The 17185-nt window shown below is 46.7% G+C and overlaps 1 protein-coding gene across 1 annotated transcript; it reads right to left on the reverse strand.

Annotated features, from left to right (window-relative positions):
- Window positions 1-4805: 4805 nt before the first annotated feature.
- On the reverse strand, window positions 4806-15846 carry LOC144681076 (protein FAM177B-like). Its single transcript, XM_078542785.1, has 4 exons — window positions 15704-15846; window positions 14111-14177; window positions 11274-11371; window positions 4806-5590 (listed from the first exon to the last, which is right to left on the reverse strand). The coding sequence occupies exons 1-4, from the start codon at window positions 15767-15769 to the stop codon at window positions 5366-5368; spliced, it is 456 nt and encodes a 151-aa protein (XP_078398911.1). The 5' UTR covers window positions 15770-15846; the 3' UTR covers window positions 4806-5365.
- Between the last annotated feature and the right edge of the window lie 1339 nt (window positions 15847-17185).

A 17185-nucleotide genomic window follows, 5' to 3' on the forward strand; every position in this document is an offset into this window, starting at 1 on the left:
CAATGTCCATCACCAAGAGTGGCTTGGTAGCACCACTACTGACCAAGCTGGCCAAGTCCTAAATGACATAGTTGCCAAACTGGGTCTGCGGCAGGAGGTGAGGGAAGCAACAAGAGGAAAAAACATACCTGACCTCACCAACCTACCGGCTGCAGATACATCTGTCCATGACAGTATTGGTAGGCATGACCACAGCATAGTCACTGTGGAGATGAAGTCCCACCTTCACATTGAGGATACCCTCCATTGTGTTGTGTGGCACTACCACCGTGCTAAATGGGATAGGTTTCGAACAGATCTAGCAACTCAAGACTGGGCATCCATGAGGCACTGTGGGCCATCAGCAGCAGCAGAATTGTACTCGAACACAGCCTGGAACCTCATGGTCCCGCATATCCCCCACTCTACCATTACCATCAAGCCAGGGGATCAACCCTGGTTCAATGAAGAGTGCAGGAGGGCACGCCAGGCATACCTAAAAATGAGGTGTCAACCTGGTGAAGCTATAACACAGGACTACTTGTGTGCCAAACAGCATAAACAGCAAGTGATAGACAGAGCTAAGTGATCCCACAACCAGCGGATCAGATCTAAGCTCTGTAGCCCTGCCACATCCAGTCGTGAATGGTGGTGAATAATTAAACAACTCACTGGAGGAGGAGGCTCCACAAATATCCCTATCCTCAATGATGGAGGAGCCCAGCACATCAGTGCAAAAGATAAGGCTGAAGCATTTGCTATAATCTTCAGCCAGAAGTGCCGAGTGGGTGATCCACCTCAGCCTCCTCCTGAGGTCCCCAGCATCACAGATGCCAGTCTTCAGCCAATTCGATTCACTTCACATGATATCAAGAAATGGCTGAAGGCACTGGATACCACAAAGGGTATGGACCCTGACAATATTCCAGCAGTAGTACTGAAGGCTTGTGCTCCAGAACTTGCCACGCCCCTCGCCAAGCTGTTCCAGTACAGCCACAACACTGGCATCTACCCAGCAATGTGGAAAATTGCCCAGGTATGTGCTGTACATAAAAAGCAGGACAAATCCAACTCGGCCAATTACCACCCCATCAGTCTACTCTCCATTATCAGTAAAGTAATGGAAGGGGTTTTTAACAGTGCTATCAAGTGGCACTTGCTCAGCAATAACCTGCTCACTGACGCCCAGTTTGGGTTCCGCCAGGGTCACTCAGCTCCTGACCTCATTACAGCCTTGGTTCAAACATGGACAAAAGAGCTGAACTCCTGAGGTGAGGTGAGAGTGACTGCCCTTGACATCAAGGCAGCATTTGACTGAGTGTGGCATCAAGGAGCCCTAGCAAAACTGGAGTCAATGGGAATCAGGGGGAAAACTCTTCGCTGGTTGGAGTCATACCTAGCACAAAGGAAGATGGTTGTGGTTGCAGGAGGTCAGTCACCTCAGCTCCAGGAGATCACTTCAGGAGTTCCTCAGGGTAGTGTTCTAGGCCTAGCCATCTTCAGCTGCTTCATCAATGACCTTCCTTCCATCATAAGGTCAGAAGTGGGGATGTTCGCTGATGATTGCACAATGTTCAGCACCATTCGCGATTCCTCAGATACTGAAGCAGTCCATGTCCAAATGCAGCTAGACCTGGACAATACCCAGGCTTGGGCTGGCAAGTGGCAAGTAAAATTCACGCCACACAAGTGTCAGGCAATGACCATCTCCAACAAGAGAGAATCCAACCATTGCCACTTGATGCTCAATGGCATTACCATCACTGAATCCCCCAGCATCAACATCCTGGGGATTATCATTGACCAGAAACTGAACTGGACGAGCCATATAAACACTGTGGCTACAAGAGCAGGTCAGATGCTAGGAATCATGCAACGAGCAACCCACCTCCTGACTCCCCAAAACCTGTCCACCATCTACAAGGCAGAAGTCAGGAGTGTGATGGAATACTCTCCACTTGCCTGGTTGAATGCAGCTTCTACAACACTCAAGAAGCTTGACACTGTCCAGGAAATAGCAGCCCACTTGATTGGCATCCCATCCACAAATGTTCACTTCCTCCACCACTGACACACAGTAGCAGCAGTGTGTACCATCTTCAAGATGCACTGTAGGAATTCACCAAGGCTCCTTAGACAGCACCTTCCAAACCCACGACCACTACCATTTAGAAGGACAAGGGCAGCAGATAGATGGGAACACCACCACCTGGAAGTTCCCCTCCAAGTCACTCACCATCCTGATTCGGAAATATATTGCTGTTCCTTCACTGTCACTGGGTCAAAATCCTGGAACTCCCTTCCTAACAGCACTGCGGATGCACCTATACCACATGGACTGCAGCGGTTCAAGAAGGCAGCTCACCACCACCTTCTCAAGGGTAATTAGGGATGGGCAATAAATGCTAGCCCAGCCAGTGAATCAGACGTCCCATGAATGAATTTTAAAAAGTGCTTTAGAAGCCAGCAGAGGACTACCAAAAAGTTAAAAAAGGGAAAAAATAGATTATGAGACTAAACTAGCTAGAAATATGAAAAGAGATTGTAAGAGTTTTTGTTAGGATACAGGAATGAAGAGAGTTAAACTCCTTAGAAGCAGAGACAGGAGAAATTATCATGGGGAATGAGGAAATGGCAGAGGCATTGAATAAGTATTTTATGCCTGTCTTCACAGTGGAGGACACAAAGTTTCATACCAGAAATAGATGGTAGCCTAGGGGCTAAAAAGAGTGAGGAGATTAATATCAGCAGTAAAAAAGTATTGGAGAAACTTAAAGGACTAAAATCTGACAACTCCCATAGATATGAAGGCCTACACCCTAGGGTTTTAAAAAGATAGCTGCAGAGATAGTGGATGTGCTGGAAATATTTTCCAAAATTCCTTAGATTCGGGTACAGTCGATTCGGGAGCGCTCCCACTATATTCTAGGTTGTTAAACGTTACAGCACTTTCCATGAAAGGAGGGAGAGAGAAAACAATGAACTATAGGCCATTTAGCCTAACATCAGTTGTTGGGAAAAGGCTGGAATCTATTATTAAGGAAGTCTTAACAATGCACTTAGAAAAGCATATTATGATTAGAACAAATCAATATGGTTTTACTAAAGGGAAATCCTGTTTGACAAATTTATTAGGGTTTTGAGGATGTAACTAGTAGGGTAGATAAAGGGCAACCAGTAGATGTAGTACACTTGGATTTCCACAAGGCATTCGATTAGGTTACACACAAAAGGTTAAGAGGCAAGATAGGGGCCCACGGAGTTGGGGGTAATATATTAGGATGGTTAGAGGATTGGTTAATGGATAGAAAGCAGAAAGTGAGCATAGATGGGGCTTTTTCAAGTTGGCAAATCATGAATAGCCACAAGGATCAGTGCTGGAGCCTCAGCTACTTACAATTAATATTAACGACATAGACCAAGACAGAGAATAATGTATCAAAGTTTGTTAACTATACAAAACTAGGTGGGAAGGTTTTTTTTATTCAGTCATGGGATGTGGGCATCACTGACTAGGCCAGCATTTATTACCTATCCCTAATTGCCCTTGAGAAGGCGGTGTTGAGCTGCCTTCTTGAACCGTTGCAGTCCATGTTGCGTAGGTACACCCACAGTGCTGTTAGGGAGGGAGTTCCAGGATTTTGACCCAGCGACAGTGAAGGAACGGCGATATATTTCCAAGTCAGGATGCCGAGCGGCTTGGAGGGTGTGATGTTTGTGTTTAATGTTTATGCTTTTTTGGAAAAGGACATTTTAGTTAAAAAGAATTGTTAGAAAAACCTGACAATCAGGTGTGCCAAGTCCTGGATGTATTGCCCTCTGGTGGAGAATAAGGAATAAAGGAACCTTCTGTTTTTCATACAGGAAGTTGGAGTTCAGAAGCAGATAGCTGTGTGTGTATTCTTAATTGTTAAGAAGTGACAAAAAACTTCAGAGGGGAACTTCCAGGTGCTGGTGTTCCCATGTATCTGCTGCCCATGTCCTTCTAGATGGTAGCAGTTGTGGGTTTGGAAGGTGAGTTTCTGTGGTGCAGCTTGTAGGTGGTATACACTGCTGCCATTGTTCATCGGTGGTGGAGGGAGTGAAGGTTTGTGGATGGGGTGCCAATCAAGCGGACTGCTTTGTCCTGGACGGTGTCAAGCTTCTTGAGTGTTGTGGGAGCTGCACTCATCCAGGCAAGTGGAGAGTATTCAAGCACACTCCTGACTTGCACCTTGTAGATGGTGGACAGGCTTTGGGGGTGAGTTACTCGCTGCAGGATTCCTAGCCTCTGACCTGCTCTTGTAGCCACAGTATTTATATGGCTAGTCCAATTCCATTTCTGGTCAATGGTAACCCCCCCCGCCCCCTTCCCCCCCCCCGAGGATGTTAATAGGTTAAGCAATGGGAAGCTTCCCAAGGCTCCAATGGTATGTTACTTATAACTGAATACTTTTCAGAAGTACCCTTGTGCCTAAGGTCCCTGGACTTAAATCAGCAGGGTTTGTCCTTACAGGAACAGGGGTGTCTGCCTTCCATGTCAGGCAAACAGAAACTCCTATCTGCAGGGAATGTTTGGGCTTGGGTTTCCAATTAGGTCAGACACTCAGCTGGTCAAAAAGCAGAATGGCATCCTGAGTTATTTGTCAAAAGATTAACTAGATAACTGGTTTGCAAGCTCTCACATATTCTGAGTAGGTAACTGAAAAATGCAAAGTCTAGCTGAGCTCTGCAGACTAGCAACACTCTTAAGTTCAGTCTTTGCGCTGATCTCAGCTGCAAAATGGATGGTCATTATGTTGTGGTTTTTATAATGGTATAAAGGCAACAAACACTCATAAGGGATTGAGTAAACACATTGTGGGTTCATTTATTTAGACTAGACACAGGAGTAAATATATACATGGATAGGAAGCTTGAAGATATCAGCAGGACAGCTGTATATACTGTCTTCTGCTCACAGACCAAAGTGAAACAGACTGGATCACATGACACTTCCATTCTAGTGATAGCAAGCTGCTATCCTGTAGAGACATATTACAACACATTATAGCCAACAAACTTTAGTAGCCCTGGACTGGAGAGAAGAGAAAAGAATGTCAGATAGAGTTCCCATTCCTGATCTGTGTCCAGCGATTGTACGTATGTGTTTGAATACCAAGTGAGGACAGGGTCAGCTGTAATGCGCTTCATGGTTTAACAGCTTGCTGATGCTAACTGTTTGGTTCAAACATGTAGAATAGCTGTGAGGCACTGCAGGATGTTTAGCATCCATGGAACAATAATCTGCTATATCAGCACAGGAGGGGGAAAACTTATGGGAAGCTTTCAGTCTCAGTGTAGGCCTTCATCTAACACTACAACCAACCTGTTACTGAGCCTGTTAAGGAAGTAATCAACAACTGGGTCATTGGCTGCTGTCCACTTTTATCTGATCGGTCATTTCTGCATTGTCTTCCAATGCTTCATTGTTGTAACATACTGTGTGCTTGTTGTCTGGCCTGCTGTCAACTCCTGATCTCTCCACCATCTTCAAAGTCCCATATTGAGAAGTCTGGAGTGGGAAATGCTGTTTCTCATTCGTTTTTACTTCCTCCATGACTGTCATTTCATCACCGTCTTCATAACCTTCCTAGAAATAAAGAGCAACATTTTCATCTTGAAATTCATTAAAAAAAACTGCATTACTTTTCTTGCTAATTTTCCGTCCCTCTCTTCTGCACCTGCCCTCCCCTCCTTTCTCCCTGCCCTGCCCTGTCCTCCCCTCCTTTCTCCCTTCCCTGTCCTCCCTCCTTTCTCCCTTCCCTGCCCTCCCCTCCTTTCTCCCTGCCCTGCCCTGTCCTCACCTCCTTTCTCCCTACCCCGTCCCTCCCCTCCTTTCTCCCTTCCCTGCCCTCCCCTCCTTTCTCCCTTCCCTGCCCTCCCCGCCTTTCTCCCTTCCCTGTCCTCCACTCCTTTCTCCCTTCCCTGTCCTCCCGCCTTTCTCCCTTCCCTGTCCTCCCCTCCTTTCTCCCTTCCCTGTCCTCCACTCCTTTCTCCCTACCCCGTCCCTCCCCTCCTTTCTCCCTTCCCTGTCCTCCACTCCTTTCTCCCTACCCCGTCCCTCCCCTCCTTTCTCCCTTCCCTGTCCTCCCACCTTTCTCCCTTCCCTGTCCTCCTTTCTCCCTTCCCTGTCCTCCCTCCTTTCTTCCTTCCCTGTCCTCCCTCCTTTCTCCCTTCCCTGTCCTCCCCTCCTTTCTCCCTTCTCTGTCCTCCCACCTTTCTCCCTTCCCTGTCCTCCCGCCTTTCTCCCTTCCCTGCCCTCCCGCCTTTCTCCCTTCCCTTTCCTCCCCTCCTTTCTCCCTTCCCTGTCCTCCCGCCTTTCTCCCTTCCCTGTCCTCCCCGCCTTTCTCCCTTCCCTGTCCTCCCACCTTTCTCCCCTGTCCTCCACTCCTTTCTCCCTTCCCTGTCCTCCCTCCTTTCTCCCCTGTCCTCCCTTCCTTTCTCCCTTCCCTGTCCTCCCGCCTTTCTCCCTTCCCTGTGCTCCCTCCTTTCTCCCTTCCCTGTCCTCCCGCCTTTCTCCCTTCCGTCCTCCCTCCTTTCTCCCTTCCCTGTCCTCCCGCCTTTCTCCCTTCCCTGTCCTCCCTCCTTTCTCCCTTCCCTGTCCTCCCGCCTTTCTCCCTTCCCTGTCCTCCCTCCTTTCTCCCTTCCCTGTCCTCCCTCCTTTCTCCCTTCCCTGTCCTCCCGCCTTTCTCCCTTCCCTGTCCTCCCACCTTTCTCCCTTCCCTGTCCTCCCTCCTTTCTCCCTTCCCTGTCCTCCCCGCCTTTCTCCCTTCCTTGTCCTCCCACCTTTCTCCCCTGTCGTCCCCTCCTTTCTCCCTTCCCTGTCCTCCCTCCTTTCTCCCTTCCCTGTCCTCCCTCCTTTCTCCCTTCCCTGTCCTCCCCACCTTTCTCCCTTCCCTGTCCTCCCACCTTTCTCCCTTCCCTGTCCTCCCTCCTTTCTCCCTTCCCTGTCCTCCCCGCCTTTCTCCCTTCCATGTCCTCCCCTCCTTTCTCCCTTCCCTGTCCTCCCCGCCTTTCTCCCTTCCCTGTCCTCCCCTCCTTTCTCCCTTCCCTGCCCTCCCTCCTTTCTCCCCTGTCATCCCCTCCTTTCTCCCTTCCCTGTCCTCCCTCCTTTCTCCCTTCCCTGTCCTCCCCGCCTTTCTCCCTTCCTTGTCCTCCCACCTTTCTCCCCTGTCGTCCCCTCCTTTCTCCCTTCCCTGTCCTCCCTCCTTTCTCCCTTCCATGTCCTCCCCTCCTTTCTCCCTTCCCTGTCCTCCCCGCCTTTCTCCCTTCCCTGTCCTCCCCTCCTTTCTCCCTTCCCTGCCCTCCCTCCTTTCTCCCCTGTCATCCCCTCCTTTCTCCCTTCCCTGTCCTCCCTCCTTTCTCCCTTCCCTGTCCTCCCCGCCTTTCTCCCTTCCTTGTCCTCCCACCTTTCTCCCCTGTCGTCCCCTCCTTTCTCCCTTCCCTGTCCTCCCTCCTTTCTCCCTTCCCTGTCCTCCCTCCTTTCTCCCTTCCCTGTCCTCCCCACCTTTCTCCCTTCCCTGTCCTCCCACCTTTCTCCCTTCCCTGTCCTCCCTCCTTTCTCCCTTCCCTGTCCTCCCCGCCTTTCTCCCTTCCATGTCCTCCCCTCCTTTCTCCCTTCCCTGTCCTCCCCGCCTTTCTCCCTTCCCTGTCCTCCCCTCCTTTCTCCCTTCCCTGCCCTCCCTCCTTTCTCCCCTGTCATCCCCTCCTTTCTCCCTTCCCTGTCCTCCCCGCCTTTCTCCCTTCCCTGTCCTCCTCGCCTTTCTCCTTTCCCTGTCCTCCCCGCCTTTCTCCCTTCCCTGTCCTCCCCGCCTTTCTCCCTTCCCTGTCCTCCCCTCCTTTCTCCCTTCCCTGTCCTCCCCGCCTTTCTCCCTTCCCTGTCCTCCCCTCCTTTCTCCCTTCCCTGCCCTCCCTCCTTTCTCCCCTGTCCTCCCCTCCTTTCTCCCTTCCCTGTCCTCCCGCCTTTCTCCCTTCCTTGTCCTCCTCGCCTTTCTCCCTTCCCTGCCCTCCCCTCCTTTCTCCCTTCCCTGTCCTCCCCTCCTTTCTCCCTTCCCTGTCCTCCACTCCTTTCTCCCTACCCCGTCCCTCCCCTCCTTTCTCCCTTCCCTGTCCTCCACTCCTTTCTCCCTACCCCGTCCCTCCCCTCCTTTCTCCCTTCCCTGTCCTCCCACCTTTCTCCCTTCCCTGTCCTCCTTTCTCCCTTCCCTGTCCTCCCACCTTTCTCCCTTCCCTGTCCTCCCGCCTTTCTCCCTTCCCTGCCCTCCCGCCTTTCTCCCTTCCCTTTCCTCCCCTCCTTTCTCCCTTCCCTGTCCTCCCGCCTTTCTCCCTTCCCTGTCCTCCCCGCCTTTCTCCCTTCCCTGTCCTCCCACCTTTCTCCCCTGTCCTCCCCTCCTTTCTCCCTTCCCTGTCCTCCCTCCTTTCTCCCCTGTCCTCCCCTCCTTTCTCCCTTCCCTGTCCTCCCGCCTTTCTCCCTTCCCTGTCCTCCCCTCCTTTCTCCCTTCCCTGCCCTCCCTCCTTTCTCCCCTGTCCTCCCCTCCTTTCTCCCTTCCCTGTCCTCCCGCCTTTCTCCCTTCCTTGTCCTCCTCGCCTTTCTCCCTTCCCTGCCCTCCCCTCCTTTCTCCCTTCCCTGTCCTCCCCTCCTTTCTCCCTTCCCTGTCCTCCCGCCTTTCTCCCTTCCCTGTCCTCCCGCCTTTCTCCCTTCCCTGTCCTCCCACCTTTCTCCCTTCCCTGCCATGTCCTCTTCCTCCTCTGCTTCATCTCTTTCTTTATATAAAGAAGCACTTTGAGATGATTTACTGTTAATTCTCATCCTTGTTTTTAAATTCCTCCATGATTTTGCCCCTCCCTATCTTTGTAAACCCCTCCAGCCCCACTACCCTCTGAAATATCTGCACCCATCTAATTCTGGCCTCTTAAACAGCCCTGATTTTAATTAGTGGCCATGCCTTCAGCTACCTAGGCCTGAAGCTCTGGGATTCACTCTCTAAACCTCTCTGCCTCTGGACCTCACTTTCCTTCTTTAAGGTACAACTTATAACCCATCTCTTTGATCAAGCTTTTGGTCATCTGACGCAATATCGCCTTGTGTGGTTCAGTGCCCTTTTATTTTATAATGCTCCTGTGAAGTACCTTTGGATGTTTTATTACATTAAGTGTGTTATATAAATATATAAGTTGTTGTTATAAAACAGTCTACAGATAATCTAATGATAATTGTACATTGTTATCAGTGTTAACTGGTCTATTGAACATCTATCGATGATTGTATATGATTACTGATGTTAACCAGATGGAAATCTTATGGCAAGACCTGGACAATATCCAGGCTTGGGCTCACAAGTGGCAAGTAACATTCGCGTCACACAAGTGTCAGGCAATGACCATCTACCAGGGCCACTCGGCTCCTGATCTCATTACAGCCTTGGTTCAAACATGGACAAAAGAGCTGAACTCCTGAGGTGAGGTGAGAGTGACTGCCCTTGATATCAAGGTTGCATTTGACTGAGTGTGGCATCAAGGAGCCCTAGCAAAACTGGAGTCAATGGGAATCGGGGGAAAACTCTCCACTGGTTGGAGTCATACCCAGCACAAAGGAAGATGGTTGTGGTTAGTGGAGGTCAGTCATCTCAGCTCCAGGACATCACTGCAGGAGTTCCTCAGGGTAGTGTCTCGGCCCAACCATCTTCAGCTGCTTCATCAATGACCTTCCTTCCATCATAAGGTCAGAAGTGGGGGTGTTCACTGATGGTTGCACAATGTTCAGCACCATTCACAACTCCTCAGATACTGAAGCAGTCCATGTCCAAATGCAGCAAGACATGGACAATATCCAGGCTTAGGCTGACGACCAGCAAGTAACATTCTCACCACACAAGTGTCAGGCAATGACCATCTTCATCTGACAAGAGAGAATCTAACCATTGCCCCATGATGTTCAATGGCATTGCCATCACTGAATCCCCCGCTATCAACATAGGGGTTACCATTGACCAGAAGCTGAACTGGACTAGCCATATAAATACTGGGCTACAAGAGCAGGTCAGAGGCTAGGAATCGCGTGACAAGTAACTCACTTCCTGACTCTGCAAAGCCTGTCCACCATCTACAAGGCACAAGTCAGCAATGTGATGGAATACTCTCCACTTGCCTGGATGAGTGGAATTCCCGCAATATTCAAGAAGCTTGACACCATCCAGGACAAAGCAGCCCACTTGATTGGCACCACATCCACACACATTCACTCCTTCCATCACCGACACACAGTAGCAGCAGTGTGTGCCATCTACAAGATGCACTGCAGAAATTCACCAAGGCTCCTTTGACACCACCTTCCAAACCCACAACCACACAATCTAGAAGGACAAGGGCAGCAGATGGATGGGAACACCACCACCTGGAATTTCCCCTCCAAGTTACTCACCATCCTGACTTGGAAATATATCGCCGTTCCTTCACTGTCACTGGGTCAAAATCCTGGAACTCCCTTCCTAACAGCACTGTGGGTGTATCTACACCACATGGACTGCAGCGGTTCAAGAAGGCAGCTCACCACCACCTTCTCAAGGGCAACTCGGGATGGACAATAAATGCTGGCCCAGCCAGCAAAGCCCACATCCCATGAATGAATATTTTTTTTTAATTGGTAAACCGTCTCAAAAGTTTTACACGAATACTGATCTACAGTTATCAATAGGTTATTGGTGAATCTCAAAGATTTGACCCTAACATAGGAAAAGGAGGAGGCCATTTAGCCCTTCAAATCTGTTTCAGGACCTGATGGCCAAGGAAGATGTGTTCATAATGCGGCCAAACAGGTTGAGTATCAATCTGTAACACACACCAATGGCAGACAGTATAAGCAGAGAGCTTCCTGGTTAACCATGTGATGGAAAGCAAGTTGGAACCTCTACCATCACTATCCATAGCTCCAGATATGCATGTAAAAGTGCATGTTGCCACAGCAACTTGGATTCCCTGAGTGAACTGTAACGCACCACCACTACTGGTGTTAAATGGTCTGTTGATCACCTATTAATAACTACATACTGTATTAATAATTGTGTAGATCATTTGAGACAGTTTATCGAGAACCTGTTGATAATTGTGTTTTAATATTAAATAGTTTATCAAAACCTCTAACTGTCCACCAGGATTAGTGTGAAATATTTGAGGCAGTCCATCATTAACCAATAATTCCACCTTGTTTAAATAATGATATACAATGAAACACATAATTAATCTGGTAATTATAGGCATTAAAATATTTGGGTGACCTGGTCTTGAACATTGTAGTATTCATCTACTGCATATTGGTATTTGGCTGATGTCAGTCCGAACAGGTTGGCCAGTTTTTCTCCAAGGAAGTCACAGGCTAGGAGAAAAGAAATGATGAAATGTCACAGAAATGCAGTTACAGTGCCAGCCTCTCACAGCTGTCAGTTAAAACAAAACATAGATAAGGAAGATTGCAGGTTCAATCCCTGGTTTGTGCTGAGTAATGTAGTAGTCTCCTTCAATGCTATAAAACTTCTATAGTACATACAGTACAGCTGTTTGGTGTAACAATTACACTGACACTCAAACTCCCAACCACCTCTATCTTAAAACATCCACCGCTCATTCTATCTCTCTCCTAAAGAAACCACCACTCATTCCATTTCTCTGCTAAAGTATCGACGACTCAGTCCATTATTAAATCACCCACCATTCACTCCATATATCAGTAAATTCTACCTTAACCTGTGGTTCTCATTCAGAATTTGATAAATTAGCTGATCGCAGGCAGGTCTCTTGCTGTTAGGAATATAGACCAGGAGAAGGCCATTCAGCCTGTCGAGCCTGCTCCGCCATTCAATACGATCATGGCTGAGCGAATACTTCAATGCCTTTTACCCACACTATCCCCATAACCCTTCACATTATTGTTAATCGGTAATCTATCAATCTCTCCCTTAAACAGGCTCAATGACTGAGCTTCCGTGGCCCTCTGGGTTAGAGAGTTCCAAAGATTCACAACCCTCTGAATAAAGAAATTTCTCCTCATCTCGGTCCTAAGTGGCTTCCCCCTTATTTTGAAATTGTGTCCCCTGGAATCTAGATTTCCCAACCAGGGGAAACATCTTACCTGCATCTACCTGTCTACTCCTTTAATACTTTGTAGGTTTCAATGAGATCACCTCTCATTCTTCAAAACTTTAGGGAATACAGGCCCAGTTTCCCCAATCTCTCTTCATAGGACAGTCCCGTCATCCCCGGAACAAGTCTGGTGAACCTTTGTTGCACTCCCTCTATGGCAATAATATCCTTTCTGAGGTAAGGGGACCAAAACTACACACACTACTCCAGGTGCGGTCTAACCAAGCTTCTATATAATTGAAACAAGACTTCACTACTCCTGTACTCAAATCCTCTTGTGATAAAGGCTAACATTGCCTGCTGCACCTGCATGTTAGCTTTCAGTGATTTATAGATCACTGAACATCCAGATCCCTTTGTATATCTACGCTTTCTATTCTCTTACCATTTAGGAAATACTTTGCACATCTGTTCCTTCTACCAAAGTGGATAACCTCACATTTTTCCACATTATATTCCATCTGCCATGTTCTTGCCCACTCATTAAGTCTGTCCAAATCCTCTTATAGCCGCTTTACATTGTCCTGACAACTCACATTCCCACCTAGCTTTTTATCATCCACGATCTTGGAAATATATCGTTTGGTCCCCACATCCAAATCATTGATATATATTGTGAACAGCTGGGGCCCAAGTACTGATCCTTGCGATACCCCACTAGTCACAGCCTGCTAATGTGACATTGACCCATTTATTCCTACTTTCTGTTTCTGCCTGTTAGCCATTCCTTAATCAATGGCAGTATATTGCCTCCTATCCCATGTGCTTTTATTTTGTTAATCAACCTCCTGTGGGGAAATTTATCAAAAGCCTTCTAAAAATCTAAGTATACTATGTCCATCGACTCTCCTTTACCAATTTTGTTAGTAATATCCTCAAAAAACTCCAAGTCCGTCAAACATGATTTCCAATTCACAAATCTATGGTGACTATGCCCAATCAGATCATGATTGTCCAAATATCCATTTATCACTCTATAACAGATTCTAGCATTTTTCCTACCACTGATGTAAGGCTAACTGAGATGAGGAGAAATTTCTTCACTCAGAGAGTGGTGAGCCTGTGGAATTCGCTACCACAGAAAGTAGTTGAAGCCAAAACATTGTATGTTTTCAAGAAGGAGATAGATATAGCTCTTGGGGCGAAAGGGATTAAAGGATATGGGGAGAAAGCGGGAACAGGCTGTTGAGTTGGATGATCAGCCTGACCGAATGGCCTACTCCTGCTCTTAGTTTCTATGTAACAGGTCTGTAGTTCCCTGTTTTCTCTCTCCATACTTTCTAAAATAGTGGGGTGACTTTTGCTACCTTCCAATCTTCAGGAACTATTCCATAAGCTACAGAATTTTGGAAAATGATCACCAATGCATCCACTACCTCTATAGCAACCTCTTTCAATACTCTGGGATGCAGAATATCAGGTCCCAGGGACTTATCAACTTTCAGTCCCATTAATTTCTCCAATACTAGCTTCTTACTTATACTAATTTCCTTCAACACTTCATTCTCCCTAGTCCTTTGGATCTTTAAATCTGGGGGATTTCCTGTATCTTCCTCAGTGAAAACAGACACAAAGTAACAAAGTAATCATTTAGCTTCTCTTACATTTCTCCAATCCCCATTTTGAATTCTCCTGACTCTGTCTGTAATGGGCCCACATTTGTCTTAGCTAAACACTTCCTTTCTACATACCTATAGAAGCTTTTACAGTCCGTTATAATGTTTTTTGCTAGATTGCATTCATATTCTATTCTCCCTTTCTTTACCAGTTTTTTGGTCTTTCCTTGCTGTATTCTAAAAACCTCCCAATCCTCAGGGTTACTACTACTTCTGACAACTTTATAAGCCTTTTCTTTTAATCTTATACAGTCCTTAACTTCCTTTGTCAGCCACAGTTGACTAACTTTTTGGGGTTTTTGCACCTTGAAGGAATGTATACGTGCTGTATGTATAATGTGCTGATATACAATACTCACTGAATAATGATGTCCTGGCAAACTTCATCACCCAAAACAGCAGGAATTGGCTCCAGGGGAGTGCGGACTGCAAGACAATCAAGAGATGAACAGTCACTTTTCACAGACAATTAAAACCTTCAACCAAAGTGAATATTTTCTGAGTGCACTCAGGTGTATACAGTAGCACTTTTCTCCTGTGATCCCTACTCATCAAGAGGCATACTAACATTCATGGTATCTCATCTGAGTAACTAAATGGAATTAAAAGGCTAATCTCAGTAATAGTGACCATGAAACCACCATTCATTGTTGTAAAAAAAATACTATCTGGTTCACCAATGTCCTTTAGGGAAGGAAATCTGCCAAACTAACCTGGGCTGGCCTACATGTGACTCCAGACCCACAGCAATGTGTTTGACTCTTAACTGTCTCTGAAATGGCCTAGCAGACACTCAATTCAAGGACAATTAGAGATGGGCGACAAATGGTGGCCTTGCCAACGATGCCCACAAGCCATGAAAGAATAAAAAAAAAATTCTAGTTGATCCTGGACCATGGACTATGAGCTTATCTGACCTACCACAGAGCACTCCCTGGACAAACGCCTATTGCCCTTCTCCTGGTCCCATTGATCTTTTGAAAGATATTTTTGACTACATTTCCCATTTTTTTCACGTGACTATCTCCTTCATCACCCCATGAAGAAGAGGGTGGGAAGCTGATGGTGAAAATAGGCAGCAGGCTGGTGGGGTGGGTGAAGGTATGGACAGCGAGTTGTGGGGTAGGTTGGAGGTACGGGCAGTTGGTGAGGTGCATGAGTGGTTGGGTGTAGGACAGCCAGTGGAGGTGGCATGGGTGTTGAGGGGGATGGTGGGGTGTATAGGAAGCTGGTTGGGGATTGTGCAGGAAGCTGGTAGGGGGAGTGCATAGGAAGTTTGTGGGGATGGAATGTGGGAAGCTGGGTGAGGCGTATGGGCAGCTGCTGCGGGTGTGAGGTGGTGGGGTATAAGGGCTGCCAGCGGGGTGGTATGGAAAACTGCTGTGATGTATGGAAATCTGACTGAGAGGTATTGCAATTTGGTGGGGTGGTATGAGTATCTGGTTGGGAGGTGTATGGAAAGCTGGTGGAGTCATATTGGGAGCTGGTGTGATGTATGGGAGACTGGTTGGGAGGTGTATTGGAATCTGGTGGGGCAGTATGGGAAGCCTGTGGGGTGGTATGGAAAGCTGGTGGGGGCAGGAGTGGGAAGCTGAATAGAGGGCTTTGGGAAGCTGGTGGGTGTATTGGTCACTGATGGGATATACTAAAGTTGACAGATGGGCAGCTAGCATACAAAGGATACGTGTGTAACTGTGCAGTCCACGGCTCCTAATGCAAAATTGTTTAATTCAATTATTGGATCATTATTTTTGCTGCAAGAAATTACTGAATTATTGGACAACTGTATTCAGATTGCTGAAATAAAAACAGAAGATGCTGGACTCGAAATGTTAACTCTGCTAGATGCTACCAGACCTGCTGAGTTTTTCCAGCATTTCCTGTTTTTATTTTAGCTTTCCTGTAGTATTTTGATTTTGTGTATGTATTCGGAATGCTATTGGAGCACTTACAGAGTTGACTGTCTCTAAAACTTTCTGCTCTTCTTCAAGCTCCTCTTCAGTGCTGTATTCCTCCATAGTTTCTCCACTTGAAAAGTGAATGAGTCTTTTGGGTTCTTGTTTTCCTACCTCCAAGTCTTCAAGTTCAGCTCTCTCTGTCTTTAAGAGTAATTAAACTGGAGATTAGATCAGTTTGCCCTGTACACAGAACAAGTGAAGTACAAGGCAGTGATGTGGCATTCTGAAATCCCATGGCACTGTGTGATGGAACAATAGGACGCAACCTGACAATTTTTGAGTTCCCTATCTTGGCCATGTGATAAAATGGAAGCACTGAGCAGAGGGCAGGTGCTATCCACAGGAACAAAAACAGAAGTTGCTGAAAACACTAGTCAGGTAAGGGTGTATCTGTGGACAAATGGATGTAAGTCAACTGCCAATCTTAAGAAAGGGTCTAAGACCTGAAAGTTCAATTAATAAACTTATCAATGATACAGTGCAGAAACAGGCCAATTAGCCTTGCTCTGTGTACTCTTTCCCCATAGCCCTGAAAATTATTGTTTTTCAAGCATTTAGGCAATTTGCTTTTGAAAGTTATTATTTAATCTATTTCCTCCACCCTTTCAGGCAGTTAATTCCAGACTCCTGTTTCTCTATAGATGCTGCTTGAGCTGCTGAATATTTCCACTTTTTTGGGGTATTTTTTTTCAGATTTCCAGCATCTACAATATTTTGCATTTTGTTAGCTAAAAGGTGATTGGTTAGCGGAGGATTTAGGAGCTGCTCAGTGCCTCACCACCAGTCAGGTTGTCCTGAATTGTCACAGACCCTGTAAAGAAGTTATAATCTGACACACACACGCAAGGCTCACGTCCTGCGTTTCACAATGCTTCAGTTGAGAATAGTTAAAATATTTTGCAATATTAGGTACTTGACTCTGATCAGGTTTGTTACACAGTGAGCAATGATTGACAGTTTGAAAAAATTTTCACATCTTGGCAGTGGCCAAGGTTAGTTGATATGAGCAAGGAAGGCGCCATTTAAAAATTGGTGGACGGTGGTGGTGAAAAATTATTTTTTTTTAAAGGAACTTAGATAATTTGAAACTTGATTAACTGATTCAAAGGGAGAAGTATATTTTTCACACAACTTATATAAACATGAAATAGTACAGCAGAGAAGGAGGCTCTTCAGCCTACTAAGTCTACACCAGCTCTTTCAAAGGACAATCTATGTAGTCTTACTCTCCCACTCTTTCCCCATATCCCTGCAATTTTTTTCTCCTTCAGGTATTTATCCAATTCCTTTTTGAAGGCTACTATTGAATCTGTATCAGGAGTACATTCAAAATCCTAACCATTCAAAAGCATGTCCACTTCTGGGTCTTTGACCTTAAATCTGTGCCTCTGGTCACTGGCCCCTCAGCCATTGGAAACTGTTTCTCTTCATTTATTCTATCTAAAGCCCTCATGATTTTAAAGACCTCTATAAAAT

Source organism: Cetorhinus maximus, chromosome 5, assembly GCF_964194155.1.
Source record: "Cetorhinus maximus chromosome 5, sCetMax3.hap1.1, whole genome shotgun sequence".
Taxonomy (NCBI): domain Eukaryota; kingdom Metazoa; phylum Chordata; class Chondrichthyes; order Lamniformes; family Cetorhinidae; genus Cetorhinus; species Cetorhinus maximus.

Excerpts from the sequence above, each read along its gene's own strand:
- LOC144681076 (XM_078542785.1), bottom strand. The coding sequence starts at position 15,769 with ATGGAGGAATACAGCACTGAAGAGGAGCTTGAAGAAGAGCAGAAAGTT. Across the intron at positions 14,178-15,703 it reads TTTTAGAGACAGTCAACTCT|TCCGCACTCCCCTGGAGCCA; the intron begins GTAAGTGCTCCA and ends ATTGTCTTGCAG. Across the intron at positions 5,591-11,273 it reads ACTACAATGTTCAAGACCAG|GAAGGTTATGAAGACGGTGA; the intron begins GTCACCCAAATA and ends CTTTATTTCTAG.